Source organism: Callithrix jacchus, chromosome 12, assembly GCF_049354715.1.
Source record: "Callithrix jacchus isolate 240 chromosome 12, calJac240_pri, whole genome shotgun sequence".
NCBI classification, from domain to species: Eukaryota; Metazoa; Chordata; class Mammalia; order Primates; family Cebidae; genus Callithrix; species Callithrix jacchus.
In genome coordinates this window covers 119,735,773-119,752,611 of record NC_133513.1, presented here as the reverse complement: position 1 = coordinate 119,752,611, position 16,839 = coordinate 119,735,773, and the positions used below count along the sequence as shown (strand labels likewise).

The 16,839-nt window shown below is 43.7% G+C and overlaps 1 protein-coding gene and 1 long non-coding RNA gene across 13 annotated transcripts in view; one reads left to right on the top strand and one right to left on the bottom strand.

The window, feature by feature from the left end:
• Window positions 1–3,887, top strand: part of C12H10orf90 (chromosome 12 C10orf90 homolog) — a 268,251-nt gene extending 264,364 nt beyond the window's left edge. For all 12 annotated transcript variants that reach the window (XM_078346754.1, XM_078346757.1, XM_078346756.1 and 9 more), the window contains 2 exons: window positions 2,800–2,899; window positions 2,988–3,887. In XM_078346754.1, coding sequence (XP_078202880.1) covers window positions 2,800–2,899; window positions 2,988–3,026 — 139 coding nt within the window. In that variant the 3' untranslated portion in view covers window positions 3,027–3,887. The remainder of the gene's footprint in view (window positions 1–2,799; window positions 2,900–2,987) is intronic.
• A 7,619-nt stretch (window positions 3,888–11,506) lies between these two features.
• On the bottom strand, window positions 11,507–15,830 carry LOC144578779 (uncharacterized). Its single transcript, XR_013525190.1, has 2 exons — window positions 15,764–15,830; window positions 11,507–13,384 (listed from the first exon to the last, which is right to left on the bottom strand). It is a non-coding gene; the product is annotated as an uncharacterized LOC144578779 (long non-coding RNA).
• Between the last annotated feature and the right edge of the window lie 1,009 nt (window positions 15,831–16,839).

Below are 16,839 nucleotides of genomic sequence, written 5' to 3'. Positions count from 1 at the left end.
ATTATGTTATTTCCATGGTGATTAGGTAACTCTGATCATCTATTCGGAGCCTCTTGGTAAATAAGGAAGTGAAAACGAGGAAAAGGGAGATGTCCCATTAAAGACCTGATTCGTAGCATTCTAATTGGGGGTTTTAAAGGGCCACGGGGCTTTAAGACTTGCTATTTCAGAAGTACAAAGTTGCATATACCTCATGCCAGAACCATTCCCTTTTCAATTTACTGAAAATTTTCAGCCAAATCCTCCCCTCCCAGTCCCCAAACCCAAAGCCACCATTATGGAGCCTTGCAAACTAAGCAGTTAAAATAATAGATCTCAAAGCAGCATAAGTAGTCAGAGAGTATTGCCCTATCATTTTACTGAAGAGGAAACTGAGGCTCGAAGACGACAAGTGAGCTGGGTGATGTTGCATCTTGAGTAATCGGCTTCCCCAAGCTGGTCTCCTCTGGTGGATTTGGCAATTGGGTTTACGCTTTGCTCTGTGGATTGTACCCTGGGTGGGCTCTGACTCTGGCTCACCCACAGAATCACCTGGAGCCTTCCTTTCTTTGTATTCTTTGCTATTAATTATATTGTTAATTACATTTTTATTTGAAAAATGCAAACAATGGAGATAAAGCTGAAGTCCCCTCATGACCAGCGGTTCCCCTTCCCATTCCCAGTCCACTTTCCCTGCCCCGCCCCAGCCCCTCAGACACCAACAGTGATATCTCCTGTGGATCCTGTCAGGCCTTTCTCTTTGCTTTAAAGTAGACTTTTATTTGTGCATGTACACTTAAATGATTTTTAGCCGTGAATGGTATCATACTACTCATTATCTTTCAAAAGCTTGCTTTTTCATTTTGTATCTGTGAGTCCCTTCTGTGACAAACAGATCATTTTCCTTGTTGGTTTTGACGGTCTGCAGAGTGGTCCATTGTATACACAGAAGTTCTTTTAAGAAAATACTGAATGGGAAGTTTGTGATTCAGTGGGACCGAGGAGCCTTTAGTTTGGACTTCCCAGATGTATCAGTCAGGGCTCCCCAGAGGGACAGAACTGATAGGATGTATGCATATAAAAGGGAGTTTATTAGGGGAATTGACTCACAGGACCACAAGGCAAAGTCGCACAATATGCAGGCTGGGGAAGAGAGAAGCCAGTAGTGCTCAGTCTGAGTCCAAAAGCCTTAAAACCAGGGAAGCCAACAGCGTAGCCTTCAGTCTGTGGCCAAAGGCCTGAGAGCCCCCGACGAGCCGCTGGTGCAAGTCCAAGAGTCCAAAGGCCGAAGAGCCTGGGAGTCTGATGTCCAAGGGCAGGAGGCGCAGGAGGAGGAGAAGGAAGCCAGAAGACCCAGCAAGCAAGGTTGCCCTGCCTTCTTCCGCTTTGTTCCAGCCACGCTGGCTGCTGATCAGATGGTGCCCACCCACATTGAGGGTGGCTCTTCCTCTCCTAGTCCACCGACCCAAATGCCAATCTCCTTTGTGACACCCTCAGAGACACACCCAGAAACAATAACTTGCCAGCCATCCAGGCATCCTTCAATCCAGTCAAGTTGACACCTGATATTAGCCACTCCGCCAGGTGATTGAGAGGGTCAGTATCAGAAAGATCAGTCTATATGGATCCGAGGCAATTCCCACTGCAGAGCTTTGAGACATGCCCGTTTTCTTACAAACTCCTTTACAGTTTTCCTCCTAGTCCTTTCTAGAATCATTCCTGAATGTGGCAAGTATGTGTTCATTTTTTCATGCATTCATTCAACCCATGTTCATGCCTACAGCATGCTAGACACCATGCCAGGCACCAGCATTTCCAGGATCTCACACGTAGCTTGATGTCATATGGTTGGGTGATAGTGTTGTGTAGTAAGAGTCAAACAGATCAAGGTTCAAATCCCAGTGCACCACGAGCCAGCCAAGGGACTTTAGTCTCCTGATCTTACTGGGGCTTGTGTTTCTCATTTATATAACCGTGGGATACTATATGCCTCTTCCAACTGTGGTGAAGGTGAAATGAAATAATTCATGTCAAACAGTTCAAGCCTAGTGCCCAATACCTAAGCAAAGACTGTCACCATCATTTTTCTACATTGTCCTTATCATTTCAACAGTGGAACATCTCATCTACATCTTGTCTGGCTTTCAAACACAAGAGAGAGAAAGATGTTTTAGCTTAGTGTCACACATACAGCAGCCCAAATGCTCAGGCTACAGTGACTCTGCTGTGTCCGTGGATTATAGTGAAATATTAGCTGGCATCAGTACATGAAGTGTCTGTTAGAAAGTAGGAAAGAAGTGTCCAGAGGAAGATCCCTTGGGCCCTTAGTTAAAAGTGCAATGGATTTAGAGGTAAAAGCACACACTCTCATATGTGTTTATTCCAGTATTACAGTTCCTGCCACTTCCATTCATTTGTTCCTTTTCTAAGTCACAGGAAGGCAAACACTGAGTGGTAAGAAGGTATTTGGAAACAAGTTTACTATCAGAATACAAAACAGTAGGTTTAGAATCCTTCGTTTTATGATTAAGTTATTATCATAGAGAATGGAGGGACAGAAACATTGACTTCTAAATAAGCAACTGGCCTCTCCAGCTTTGCCCCTGGTCGGACTGGACAAAGTGCCATCCCCTGCCTTGCAGCAGCTTCTGGGTATGGTCAGGAAAGCCCTTCGTCCTGGTATCCTACAGTTGAGAGCTAGCCCATAAGCAGCGGTCTTCCCTTTGAAATGTAAGAGCCTGCCGACAGGCCAGGATGCAGCCCCACGGCGGGAGCACGCTGTCAAGCTACCATCCCAAATGTTTTCCGAATCTGTTTCAGAATCTATAATAACTTGCCGGAAGTTAAAAAGAAGAAAGAAGAACAAAGGAAAAGGGTGATCTTACAAAGTAACAGACTCCGTGCCGAAGTCTTCAAAAAGGTAATGGCCTCGTTGCCAGCAGGTGTGATGTGTGTGGTGCACAGATGCCGAATCTCAACTTGACATCTTTGTTTCCCTTTTTCTCTAGCAATTACTGGACCAACTCCTTCAAAGGAATGCGGTCTAGCCGCAGGCTGCCCTGCCGACCGCACTACCTGGACCTGGGAGGACTTCACATGCCGGACACGCCATTAAACTTAGCATTATCTTCATGATAGAAAAACACTTATTTTATTTTTGATTTTTTTTTTTCCATAAAAGAAGACATCACTTCCTGAATTACTACCCAAGCCAAACAGAAACAATAATCCTCGAGGAAACTGGTCAACAATCTGCTGTGGGGAAACCCCCCTCGATGTAACCCACTAGATACGGTCTCCTTCATGTTTTTGCTTCTGATTTCTTCTCCCCTGCTGTTTCCTGCCAATGAGACAGGCCTTATACAAGCGAGTTTGCTTAGATCCCTGGGAAATATTTTACATCAAACTCTTGGGATCCAAATCCATCTCCTTTTAAGTACTAATCCCAACACCTGCCAGTTATGCAAATACCAAAATGTGGGTCATCATTTTGTATATTTTAAAACTTTCTGATCTTGTGCACCACCCAACGCTGGAGGCTGGCTTGGAAACCAGTAGGTGCAATGCCCGAGGCTGCGGAACGAGGAGCCCGTCTCTTTGTGACCTGGAGCAGTCAGAGTGGCCCTCAGCCACCACTGCCCCCGCACCATTCCTCACTAGGGAAAAGAATCCATTTCTATGGAAGCTCTAATGTAACTTCAGTGTTTTCTATAACACTCCACACCCTGTCCCATTAAAAAAAAAAAAAAAAAAGTTGTTTTGTTAAGAAATAGCCTAATGGCTCCAGCTTTGCTTATCTGTTCTTCCAAATGTTTATAATATACATTATTTATAAATATGTGTGTTTGGGGAGCTAAGAACAAGCTAGTTTTTACAATACAAGTGGAAATAAATGCAATTATTATAAACATGCAAGTATTTCCCTGTTATATATTCTGTTATGAAGTAGACAGGCAAGATAGAGAACATAAGGTATAAAATGCTGCCCAAGGCCCCGCAGGTGCCACTGACCTGCTCCCCATCCTCTTCCACTTCTGACCACCATGGAAGTCCTTGTGCTTCTAGATGCTCCAGTGGGGAACATTGCCTCCTAGACAGCTGGTAAGAGAAAAGCTGGGAAAACCATTGAGAGCAAGATTTTGGATCCTGAAAACTCCAGATCTTACCAGGATTCTTACTGGGAATGAAACGAAGGTTTTGGGGATGAAGCAGGAGCCCGGTGACACCTCTGTCCTTCCCTGAAGTTGTCACCCTTCCTTCCCTCCTCCCGCTGCCATACATACGGTCCTCTCTGAAATGCCTTTCTTTTACCCATCTGCTGCAAACTGTTTAAAATTCCACCCTGGGGTTCTCTCCTGACACCATGTCCTCTCTGCCTTCTTTCAGTATGAACTAGAGACCTCACATCAGCACGCACTGCATTAGACCTGTGCCCTCCTGCCCACACAAGGGCCTGACAACACTGTCACTGTCAAGCATGGAAGCTCGGGAACCCAGCTGCCTGGTTTCCAGTCTTGGCTGCTGCTCCCTGGAATGTGGCCTTAGGCAAGGGTGTCAGTCTGGGTCCAACTAGCAGAGAGAAACCATACAGTCATTTGAATGGAAACGTTTAATATATTTAATCATTAATCTTAATAGCAGATTAGAGTAGCAAAAGGTTGGCTAGTAAGGAGTAAAGATAACCCTGAAGAATATAGGTGAGTACAGCAGATACAAGGAGTCCTAGAAAGAGTGTCCCTCCTAGCCCTGGGCTGAGAGGGAACCGTAATGGCTCGGCAGGTGATGGAGAAGGTTTTATGGTGGCGTGCCAATGGAACTTGTTGAAAATCTAAAAGTCTCTCTGGAACTTGCCAGAGATCTGCCCTCTAGGATGCACAGGGAGCTATCTCCTCAGAGGCACTGCTACAACACCACCTCAGGGAGGGGGCTGGGGAAGCAACTGGCCCTGAGTGTTGCTGGCCACATGCCACCTGTAGGGCTTGGCGCTGGAGCTGGCTGAGCAAATGCACTATCTCTGGGAAGCCGCACCATTTTCTCCTGCAGTTTCTCTCTAGCATGCTCTGCTGACAAAGCTTACCATTGTGTCAGCTGGCTAAGGGAAAATATTTAAAGGGCCTGGTTCCATTTTAACAGAGCAGGCAAAAAGGGTGAATTTGGAGGTGAGAGGGAATAGAATCAGTATCTGGCACAGCAAGTTATTTAACCTTGCCTTTGTTTCCTCAGCCACAAAATGCAGACAATTATAGTGCTCCCTTCATATGGTTGTTATGGGAACTGAATAAGTCAGTGAGTGTTGAATGCTTGGAAGAATCGCTAGCCAAAGGAAACACGTCATGACTGTTTTCTATTCTAAGTAGAGGCGGAAGTTAGGACTGTCTTGGGAAACCTAAGAGCACAGGGGCTGTGAGTTGGTCCTCCTGTAATCCCTCAGCTTTGTAAGACCATTAAACTCATGGGTACTGCTACAACAAAAATCAGCCAATATAAATAGGGCGCTTCGTAAATTCCTTCCTCTCATGTTCTCGTTCTCAGAAACCATTTTAGCAAGGTAACAGGCTTACCTTCAGGTTAATTTCCGCTTTCTTGAACTCATTAAGTCTCTTCCGGGATGTTACACTGAATTTCTATTTATACTTTAAGTGATTTCTTAAAAAACATTTAAATTATATATATGATACTGGGTAAGGACAGTCTTTCCAGATAAAGATCCTGCACATGGCTAGATACGGTGGCTTATGCCTGTAATCTCAGCACTTTGGGAGGCCAGGATGGAAGGATCACTTGAGCCCAGGAGTTCAAGACCAGCCTGGATAACATGGTGAAACCCTGTCTCTACAAGAAATACAAAAATTAGCCAGGCTGATGTTTTAATTTTTTGAAGAGACAGGGTCTCCCTACATTGCCCAGGCTGGTTTCAAACTCCCTGCATAGCTCTTCTTATTTTTCAACATCCTCAGAGAGTTCCCAAAGCTTTTCCCAATCAATCATTTAAACTCAGGGCCCAACCACTTCTAGACTGTTCTATGACACTTTTCAGGAAGTGGATTTACGTTGTTTGACATTTAAAGAGAGAATGGAATGCCTGTTGGAGCCAACCTTCAAAAATGCCCACAAAGAGCCTCATCCCCTTTGCAAATCCAGTGCCCAATCTTAAACTCTAAAGAATAAATAAACATCAGTTTGAGAGGAAATGCCACGGAGTCAGGTACTTCTGAGAACAGGTCTTAACTAAGGGGCTAGAATGGAGAATTAGGGGAGGAATATGACAGCTGGTGTGAGCTGATCTTTCTCTGGGCAGCTAGCTCAGGACAAAGCTGGAAACTAATGTTTGGGTGTCTGTTGAACTAATTTTTTTTTTTGGCTTGTTATTGTTAAAGTTGTCGTTCAATGCTGAGGAAGGAATTTCAGATAGCCAGCATTTCTTTTTTATTATGAAAGATGTTAGCAGAGATATAATGTAATTATATTGTAATTCATATGAAAGGAAACCCCTGAAGAATCGTAACTGCTGTCCTTTATATTTCTCTCAGGAGCTGGTTACCCATTTTCTGAATTCTGTTGTTAAAATCAGACTTCAGGGAATACTTTGAGGATTTGGAAAATTCTAAATAGAATTTGCCATTGTAACTTCAATCATTAAATTCTGTTCTGGAATAGATTTATTTACATCTGAGTCCGTTTCAGTTCTGGCCCAAAACAATTCTTCAGTGACACAGCTGGCGGCAAGGGGTAAAGACGGTTAGAGGATATTCATGAGCTTAGACTAAGAAGCATCTGAAATAATGTGAGGTGTCCAGGTGGTGACAGCACCAGGCCATCTCACTGTGGTCTCCATGACTTCATGTCGAAGGAGCAGTTTCTATTTTGGTTGTTTTCTCTGCCAGCCGGTAATGGAATAATGGAAAAACAATTGCCTTGGTTTCGTTAGCCAGTGTCTAGTGCCAACCAAACTTCCTGGAAGTTTGTGTGCTCCCCGAGTGAGTCAGCAAATGCTTGCTCCGTTGTAACAGGGCTCTTTGAAGGAGCTATTTGTGAAACAGCCAGTTGTGGGAGAGCTGTTGAGACTCTGATGCCTTAAGTTCTCCCATTTCAACACTTGGTGTAAAAACTGCAGGCAATGGGCCTGGTCTCTGACTGCATCAAATGACCAATGGTCTGAGTATGAGGGACATCCGAGGCAGAACAAGAGAAGAGGAAGTGGGGCGGGGTGGCTACCCAACAGGAGGTATCTGACGGTTGGTACGTGAGAGCTCTGGGTTTAGGAAATACAAGAAAAACGATCCACTGTGGGTCTGTGTGAGAGCGTCTGCATGAGCATTAAAAGCAAAGGAAATACTCTGTTTGGTGATTAAAATGAGCTCATTAGCAGAGGGGTCTACATTATAGAGTCCACTGTATATGTGCTTTTATCAACACTTGATAATTACCCACAAATGTTTAGCTCTAATAGAAACCTTTTGGACGTGGCTGTTGGTGGCTGGGGCAGCCCATACCTGGGACTGAATGGCTTTGGAAATCTCCCCAGCCTTCTCCTGAGCGTCCCACACTGATGAAACATTTCCCCACTCAGGCAGGAGGGCAGGCTACCTGGAAGACCCTTGCTACTCCATCAGACTGCCCCTGTCTCCCCACAGTCACTGCTTGGGTGTGGGGGACTCCTTTGCTCACACAGATGTTTCAGCCACATGGAATGGAGCCACGACTCTGGTGTGTCACTTCTGAAATTCGAGGATTTTTTTTCAAGTCATGTCAATTGCCTCAGGCACTGTTTAGATCCTAAGATCCCCCCAACAGATGGTCTTAGGTAATTGCCTGGAGTGTGTGTTGGGCAGGGGTGTTGAAATCCTTCTATTTTTTTTCCTTCTCTGAGGTTTTCCCATACACATTCTGGATGCTGCCATGACCTGCCACGGTGCGGGCGGCAACATGATGTCAACCCGTGGCCCTTCTCTCAGATCTTTTTGCATCAGGAGCTTGAAGAATGGAGAGGGGAGGAAGAGACCGGACTTGCCTCTAGAATCTTAAAAAAATGCCCGGTTATTCTTATTAAAGCTTCAAAGGAAAGAAAAGGCAGCTTATGATCTGAATTGCCACTGAGGAAAAAATAAATGAATGTCTTTAAATCATTTTTATTAAATAGCACCAAGAGCGAATGGCATTGGAAAAAGTGTCCTTTTGATGACTTTCAGAGCATTCTTCCTCTGTTTAAACATCTCTACTTCCCTGATGTGCCTGAAATGGTACAACAGCTGTAACTAACATCAGGGAAAAGATATTACGACTGTCACCCGTGCTAACTCCATAGGCCGGGTAATATCCTCTCATCAAAGCCAGTGGGGCTGCCTGCTTTACCTGCCCAGTGATGTCAGTGAGAGGGAAATTATAAATCTTTTCACAGCTGCCAATTTATAAAGAAATAAACTCACACTTTTGTGTTTTATCCGCTATGGTTCCTCTTGACCGATGTTATCACGTGGATACCAAGGAGTTAGTGATGACAGCCCGCTTACCGGGTACACGTTGCCAAATATGTGCTTAACATTAAAAGCTACTGAGTACATAGACAGAGGTTTTGTGTTTGTTTTTGTCTAAAAATATGCCCAAAGGCGAGTAAAGCCAGATTTAATTATTATATGCTGACATAGTTAAAATACCTGGTCTTGTTCTCTCAGCTGACATGTTTGTTAAATCAAAATGACAGAATAATTCAGAATATTTGTCTGTTATTGGTTCTTTTTTCTTTTATTTGGTAGCGTGTAACATTGCATCGAGAGACTGAGCCTAGCGCTTTACAATGGAAAACAAGTGCCTTTTCATGGATTGAACTGCGGTGTGTGGACACCGGTGTTTCTAGAAGGCAGCATTGATTCAGATGGTGATGCGTGTTTCCATGGAAGCATTTTTTCCTGATGGGGTGTTTCAACCCTAATTACCAATTAGCAGTTGATTAATATTCCCCCTCCACCCACGCCTTCAGCTCAGGAAGCGTTTTCTGATCGGTTGCTGAACAATCTCTAAACAGAGACAAGAACCTGAGCAGAAAACTGCTGAAACCAGGGCACATTCTGAACATTTCCCAAAATAATGGCTTACGTTTGTTTTTTCCTAAGCACTAACCAAGTGACACTCACCTGTCATGGACTTTGTGTGTTCCTGCTGGATCACAGCAGCCTCAACTCAAGCAAATCAATCGTTACCTCTTCATATCCCATTCCTGACCTGGCCCTTTTAGGAGCTTCCACCCTACTGCTAACTGGGGACAGCAAATTAGCATCTTGTCTCATCGGAATCCTTTTGTAAGTGCTGTCAATGGCTAAAGCAGCCCACACGTGGGACTGAATCGCTTTGGAAATAGCACCCCCTCCCCAAGCCTTCTCCTGAATCAAACAGTTCCATTTCATGTACATGTCCCATCAGTTTGAAGTGAAGCCCTGCTGAGGCTCACACTTGGCCTTTCCAAGTTCTGCCACTACCACCTCCTTCTCAAGCTTGTGGCTAGCTCCTGGGGAGGGGATGCATGGGACAGAGTCTCAGCTCTGTGTCCAGGTCCTTGGGTAGCAATGGAACTGCTATGGACTGCATGTTTATATGTTGAAGCTCTAATCCCCAGTGTGACTGCCTGTATTTGGAGATGGGGCCTCTAAATAAAGTAATTAAGGTTAAATGAAGTGATGAGGGTGGGGCCCTGATCTGATAGAATTAGTGTCCTTATAAGAAAAGACTCCAAGGAGCCTTCTCTGTCTCTGCCTCTGTCTCTGTCTCTGTCTCTGTCTCTCTCTCAGAGCACACAAGGAAGAGGCCCTGTGAGATGCCAGAGCGCACACAGTGAGACGATAGCAGCCTATAAGCCAAGAGAAGAGACCTCAGAATGAAACCTACTCTTCCAGCGCCTTCATCTTGGACATCTTGGTCTCCAGAACTGTGAGAAATCCATTTCTGTTGTTTGAGCCATCTAGTTGGTGGTATTTTGTCATGGTACCCCAAGTCGACTAACATGGGACCCTTGCTATTCTCAGTGGTGACAGGGTCCCTTGCCCAATCTACTGGCATCTTTAGACTGCTACTCAAGTCTACAGCAGGGGAACTCTCAGCTTGCTGACTGTGCTCCACCTTTGCATTCACAAGGACTATGTGTCCCCCTGAGGTCAGCCATGACTCCCATGAACTCAAGGCTCTGTCATGTAGTTTGCAGCCCCAGGCTGGAGGAGGACTCTGCTGATGCTGGCACAATGCTGGGTAAGTTAGGCAACCAGTACCATCAGCTACCTTCCCCATCTACCCCTGCAGTGTACAGGAGCTACCCGATACCTTCCTGCACGTGCTATGGAAGGAGATGGAAACCTGCTGGAGAACCAAGCTGGTGGAGGTGGATATCTCCCCAGGTTATATCCTGAATTCTCTCTGCCCTGGGCATATTGGGCCTCTGGGACCTAGGCCCATAGGCATAGCTCTTGATATGCTCATGGAATTCCAGAAAATTACTCCCCACTCCCCTACAAGGCCTGTTTTTCAAGACGACTGTGTCATGAAAGATGTCAAGAGAGTAGGTTTTAGGGCTCAATGGCCCCTTTTTTTATTTTGTGAGATTTCTCCATTACTTTCTTTTCTAAGGGAAAAAGTCTCCTGGCTAATGAACAGCTGTTCCCAATGCATTTAAGACTCATGGCCAATCTATACTAATTATTCTCAGGAGAGCCCTGGGAGCTGGGCAGTAGGTAGACTCCGGACTGACTTCCTTTTAATAGGGGCCAGAGGTTCGTGGGTGTTAGTCATCGTTTTCAGTCAGATGCAACTGGAATATGATGAAATCAGAATCACTAGTTACCATCCCCTAAGTATCATCTTGAAGACAGACTAACATATCTCTGTACAGGTCAGCTCACCCAGACAGCTTCCTCCAGCTCTGAAACAGATTGACTGAGCACCAGATGAAGCTGGTGTGGATGGGAGATGTGATGTCTAAGAGGTATTTCCTTTAAAATATTAGACTTCCTCGGCATGAGGAGGTGGCCATGCTTTGAGAAGCAAGGGAACCATACGTAGGTTTACATCTCCCATCTGGTTCTGCCTCCAGGGCAGAGGCTGGAGTGGAATGATGAGCAGTCATTCAACTGCTGGTGAAATTGTCCCCTCTCTTCCTCCCCGAGCTCATCTCTGAATTAAGAGAAGCACATGTGAAGTGCTTCCCTGAATAGTCCCCATTGTACGTGAGGAGATGGAGTAAGCCAGAGAACACGTGTAACTCACACGGGGTATTTCATGTTGGTGGGTTGGGACCGAGCTTTCAACCACGTGTGTTTCCCTCCTGAACTCTGAGCTCTTATGTAGACATCATGCTGCAGATGGTGTACATATGTCTAAGAATTAAAGATACATATTTTCAGGTTTCACTAAAATGTTCAGTAATTTTACTGACCCCAAAAGCCTTACATTATAGAATAGGACCCCTCAAAGCTTTAGGGAAATAAAATTTAAAAATATTTGCCTTGGAAAGTTGCATCTTTAGCAGAATAAGGAAGAATTAACGTGGTGTTATCATGATGTAGGTTTATTATGATGTGGGAATCGTGGAGGGTGTGATGTTTCAACTAAACTGAAAGCACCCAGAGGGCGGGGGTATGTCGTGATTCTTCTCCCTAGAAACTGGTACCTCCGGGTATCAGGACATTCTCCTCACTCCAGTGTCACCAGCCATCAGGGCTTGGTTTTTCCCTTACATCACCCGCTGTTTCTCACCCTCTTCCCTCTGTGTCTCACTCCATCTAGAAAAGCAAACATTGCTTGAGTTCTCTCCTCAAAGTCAAAGGTAATGGGACAGGCAGACCCTTTTCAAATTCTGAGCAGAAATTGCTGCTACATTTGAATCTGATTCTGAGAGGTGAGAAAGTTTTCTTTTCTTCCTCAACTTGTATTTTAAGTTCAGGGTTACACGTGCAGGATGCGTAGGTTTGTTACATAGAAAAACGTGTGCCATGGTGGTTTGCTGCATAGATCATCCCATCACCTAGGTATTAAGCCCAGCATCCATTAGCTATTCTTTCTGATGCTCTTTCTCCTCCAGCCTCAGTGGTTCTTCAACCCATGGTCCATGTGTTCTCATCATTCAGCCCCACTTATAAGTGAGAACCTGTGATATTTGGTTTTCTGTCTCTGCATTAGTTTGCTGAGGATAATGGCTTCCAGCTCCATCCACATCTCTGCAAAGGACATAATCTAGTTCCTTTTTATGGCTGCATAGTATTCCATGGTGTATATGTACCACATTTTCTTTATCTGGTCTATCATTGATGGGCATTTGGGTTGATTCCATGTCTTTGCTACTGTGAATAGTGCTGTAATGAACATACACATGCATATATCTTTATAATGGAATGATTTACATTCCTTTGGGTATATACCCATTAATGAGATTGCTGGGTCAAATGGTGTTTCTGCCTCTATGTCTTTAAGGAATTGCTATACCATCTTCCACAATGGTCAAACTAATTTACACTCCCAATGGTGTAAAAGTGTTTCTTTTTCTCTACAATCTCACCAGCATCTGTTGTTTTTGACTTTTAATTAATAGCCATTCTCACTGGTGTGAGATGGTATCTCATTGCGGTTTTGATTTGCATTTCTCTAATGATCAGTGATGTTGAGCTTTTTTACATGTTTCTTGGCCTCATGTATATCTTCTTTTGTGAAGTGTCTGTTCACATCCTTTGCCCACTTTTTAATAGGGTCGCTTGTTTTTTTCTTGTAAATTTGTCTAAGTACCTTGTAGATGCTGGATATTAGTCCTTTGTCAGATGGATAGGTTGCAAAAATGAGAAAGGCTTCTTTTTTTTTTCTTTAGACAGAGTCTTGCTCTGTTGCCAGGCTGGAATACAGTGATACGATCTCAGCTCACTGCAACCTCTGCCTCTCATTTCAACTGATTCCCCTGCCTCAGCCTCCCAAGCAGCTGGGACTACAGGCATGCACCACTATGCCCAGCTAATTTTTTGTATTTTAGTAGAGATGGGATTTCACCATGTTGGCCAAGTTGGTCTCAGTCTCTGGACCTTGTGATCCATCTGCCTTGGCCTCCCAAAGTGCTGGGATTACAGGTGTGAGCTGCTGCGCCCAGCTGAGAGAGGCTTCTAATACACACCTACAGATCAGTGCCAGTCACTTGCCCCAGGCCATGATTCTTCATCGGTGCTAAGATGTTCTTTTAGTGGATATCTCAGCATTAATGTATTCAGGTCTGTGAGGGACACGAGTAGTGGTTAAGCAAAAGAAGAGGTCCTGACAGCAACAACCTGGGCCGGAAAGCAGAAACAGCTTCCTGAATTCTGAACCTTCCAGGTTTCATCAGCGGAGGTGCTTTACACTTGATAAAAACTGGGCAAGGTGCTGGCAAATATACGTCACAACTGCCCTGTGATACAAAGAAGTGAGATTCAAAGTTTATAACTTTCTCATCCTTCTGTAGAATACATGCATTTCCCTAAACACATATATTATTAATAGCCCATAAAATATTAACTCCATCTAAAAGTACATTATTAACAACATAATGAGTGCAATACACACATCGGTTTTCTCTAGACACTTTATTTAGAAACCCCAAGCTCTTTTGATGCTGGTGGAAAGAGACAATGCTAGAAATGTTGATTTGTAACAATCAAGAAAGTTCACGATCTTTTGGTCGAGGAGTCAACACAGACTCCATAGTTTGGTCCAAAAAGCAAGATTTCAAATCAAAGACTGCTCCCCAAAGTTGAGAAAACACAGAGGGACTGTGGAAGCAGCACGTCTTTAGAGATGCATTATGTGCTGTTTTGCTTGATTTTGTTTGTGGGCGCTTTCTAAAGTGGGATTTAAAGGCCAGGGACCATAATTAGGCCTACCACAAATGATGTCATTGTCATCCTTAATGTATTTCCTTAAAGACATCATAACAAGGTTCACAGTGACAGTTTACTCATTGCTGCAAGCTTGTAGGCACCACTTTCTGCTGTAAAACAATGCTCTGGCTTTGCTCTTTGAAGACAAGACCTGAAAAATCAGTGCTATGTATTTTCATAAACCATCAGTATTAGAAGATGCACATCATAATTCAAATCTCTGAAGAGGAAGAAGGAAGATGTTGACTTCAATCTTCATTTAGTCGTTATGGGACTTCCAGACCTGGAAAAAGCTCATCCCTACAGTGGCTGAAAGATACTGTCCTGGGAGGGGCAGCTTTCACATATGGTTTGAATTCAGTTAGCCAGCTCCTCTGAGAGCCACTAGAGTACCATTTAGGACATTGCTTCTTGAATTCTCATTTGCAGCCTTGCAAATAATTTTCAAAGGTCGTTAGACCATAAGGAGTTTTCATTACCCTTCATTCAAGTCAACAGCAAACACTTACTGATCGAGCGCCCACTTGGTGCCCTCTGCTAGGCACCGCCAGCTACATCCAGAAAGGGGTGCAGTGTAAAAAATTAACATGACTAGAAGCAGCAGCATATGGGAGGTAAAATCTTTCCAAGAAGAGCAGTGGAAGAAACATTTCCACAAATGGTAAGCTGTAAGTCAATTTTTAAAAAATGAAGAAAAGACAAATTTGATTATACAAAAATGAGGAAACTGCTTGCTACGGTCTGAATGTGTTTCCCCCAAATTCATATGTTGAAACTTAATCACCAGTGTGAGAGTATGAGGAGGTAGGGCCTTTAGGAGGTGGTTAAGTCTCTGCCTTCATGAATGGGATTGGCGCCCTTATAAAAGAGGTGCGAGGAAGCTGTTCATCAATCCACCACATGAGGATACGTCCAGAGGGGCCATCTGTGAAGCAGAGAGTGCCCTCACCAGGCACTGAACCAGACACTGCACCTAAATCGGCCTTGACTTTGGACTTCACACCCTTCAGAACTATAGAGCAATAAATTTCTGTTTTTTTATAAATGATCCAGCCTAAGGTGTCTTGTTACAGTAGCCCAGATATACTGAGACACTCTTGAATGTCAAAAGACACTGTAAACAAAATTAAAAAGGGAAATGGCAAAATGGGGCCAATATTTAAACCATACAGGGTAAGGTTTTCTATGAAAGCCTCATGTAGTTCAATAAAGGAAAAACAGTCCCACAAAACGTGGTTCTAGGACATAAGCCCTTCACAGAGGAAGTGCAAATCACCAACAAACATACAAAATGCTAAGAGCAGCTAATGTTCGAAGAAATACAATAAAAATAATGAAACATTTAAACCTATCAAATTTTCCTCTTTTTCTTTCCTTTTTTTTTTTTTTTTTAGATTCAAAGAAAGCCATTAGTGAAAGCAGACAAAACACTGTGATGCAGAGTTGGAGGTGGGGGTCATTGCCTGCTTGTTTATGCCCTGTTCTAGGAAATCTGTCCTCTTCCCAGCCTACCCTACCCACCTATTACTTCTCTGACCTATACTCACCATGGAGAGCAGCTCACCAGCAAAGACCTGGAGTGTGGGGCCACACACTCTAGCAAAGCAAAGGCTCCCGGAGCTGAGAGAAGGGGGAATCAGTACTCAGAGCCTTGCAGAGAAGCTGCTAGCCCACTAAGCAGAGGCTGGAGCAGAGGGGATGGCTGCAGAGACAACACACACACACACACACACACACACACACACACAGTGCCTGGGCTCTGTAGGTGGACAAGGACACACACACACACACACAGTGCCTGGGCTCTGTAGGTGGACAAGGACACACACACAAACAGTGCCTGGGCTCTGTAGGTGGACAAGGACACACACACACACACACACACACACACACACACACACACACAGTACCTGGGCTCTGTAGGTGGACAAGGCCAGATTGTGCTTCCTCCAGTTGGAGGCACTGAGATCCCCTGACAAGCCTACAATGGGCCCTGCGTGTCACCTGAGCTGCTTTGAGCTGGGCTCTCTTTTTAGCAACTGACAGAGCCGTGCTCCTGCATTGCTAGGGGAGAGCGTGTTGGTGGAACTTTTCCAGGGCATGTGGCAATTTGTATTAGCAGCTTTCAGCTGGGAGTGTTTTTCAACCCAGCAATCCCCAGTAAGGGAATTTATCAAAGATATGACTAAAGATTTGTGTCCAGGGACACTTACTGAAATGTTATTTTTTATTAGTGAAAAATTGGAAACAACTTAAAAAGCTCCACAGGAAGGAAATTGTTTATCTCCTTAAGATGGTATACAGGGGTCATGGTAACATATCCATGGTGGACTGTGACCTTGCAAAGCCTGCTGCTGAAAAAGCTAAATAATATGAACCCTAAATTGGCAGAAAATGATGTTTTCATGCATTAAAAAACACTGAAAGTGTATAATCTAAAATAGATTAATCTTTTATTTTGAAGTAATATCACTTGTATAGGTGAATTGCAAAAACAGTACAAGCGGTGCCCACGTGTGTTCACCTCAGCTCCCCAGCTCAACAGCTCTTGACACTTTGCAACATTTGATTTATTGTTCTCTCCCCATGCATACACATTCCTTCATATATAATTCTTATTATGTGGTTATAAAATAATTTTATGCAATATATACATATATAATATGTGTATATGTATTATATAACTTACATAGATAGTATCTATTTTATATAGTATGTGTGAATATGTATGTTATTAAAAATGTAACATGCATGTTCTTTAAAATCATATGCATTATTTTTCTGAACTATTTGATGGTAAGTTGCAGAAATCATATGCTTTTACCCCTGAATAGTGACCTTCAAATGTTATTTATATGTTTTGCCTCTTTGGTTATTCTATATTTCCCTAGTTTTCTATCTTTGTAATTAGGTAAAAATAATAACATATGTTATCTCAAGCAGTAAATCACAACTGTTTACTTCTGAAATTCTTTAAGTAATTTAA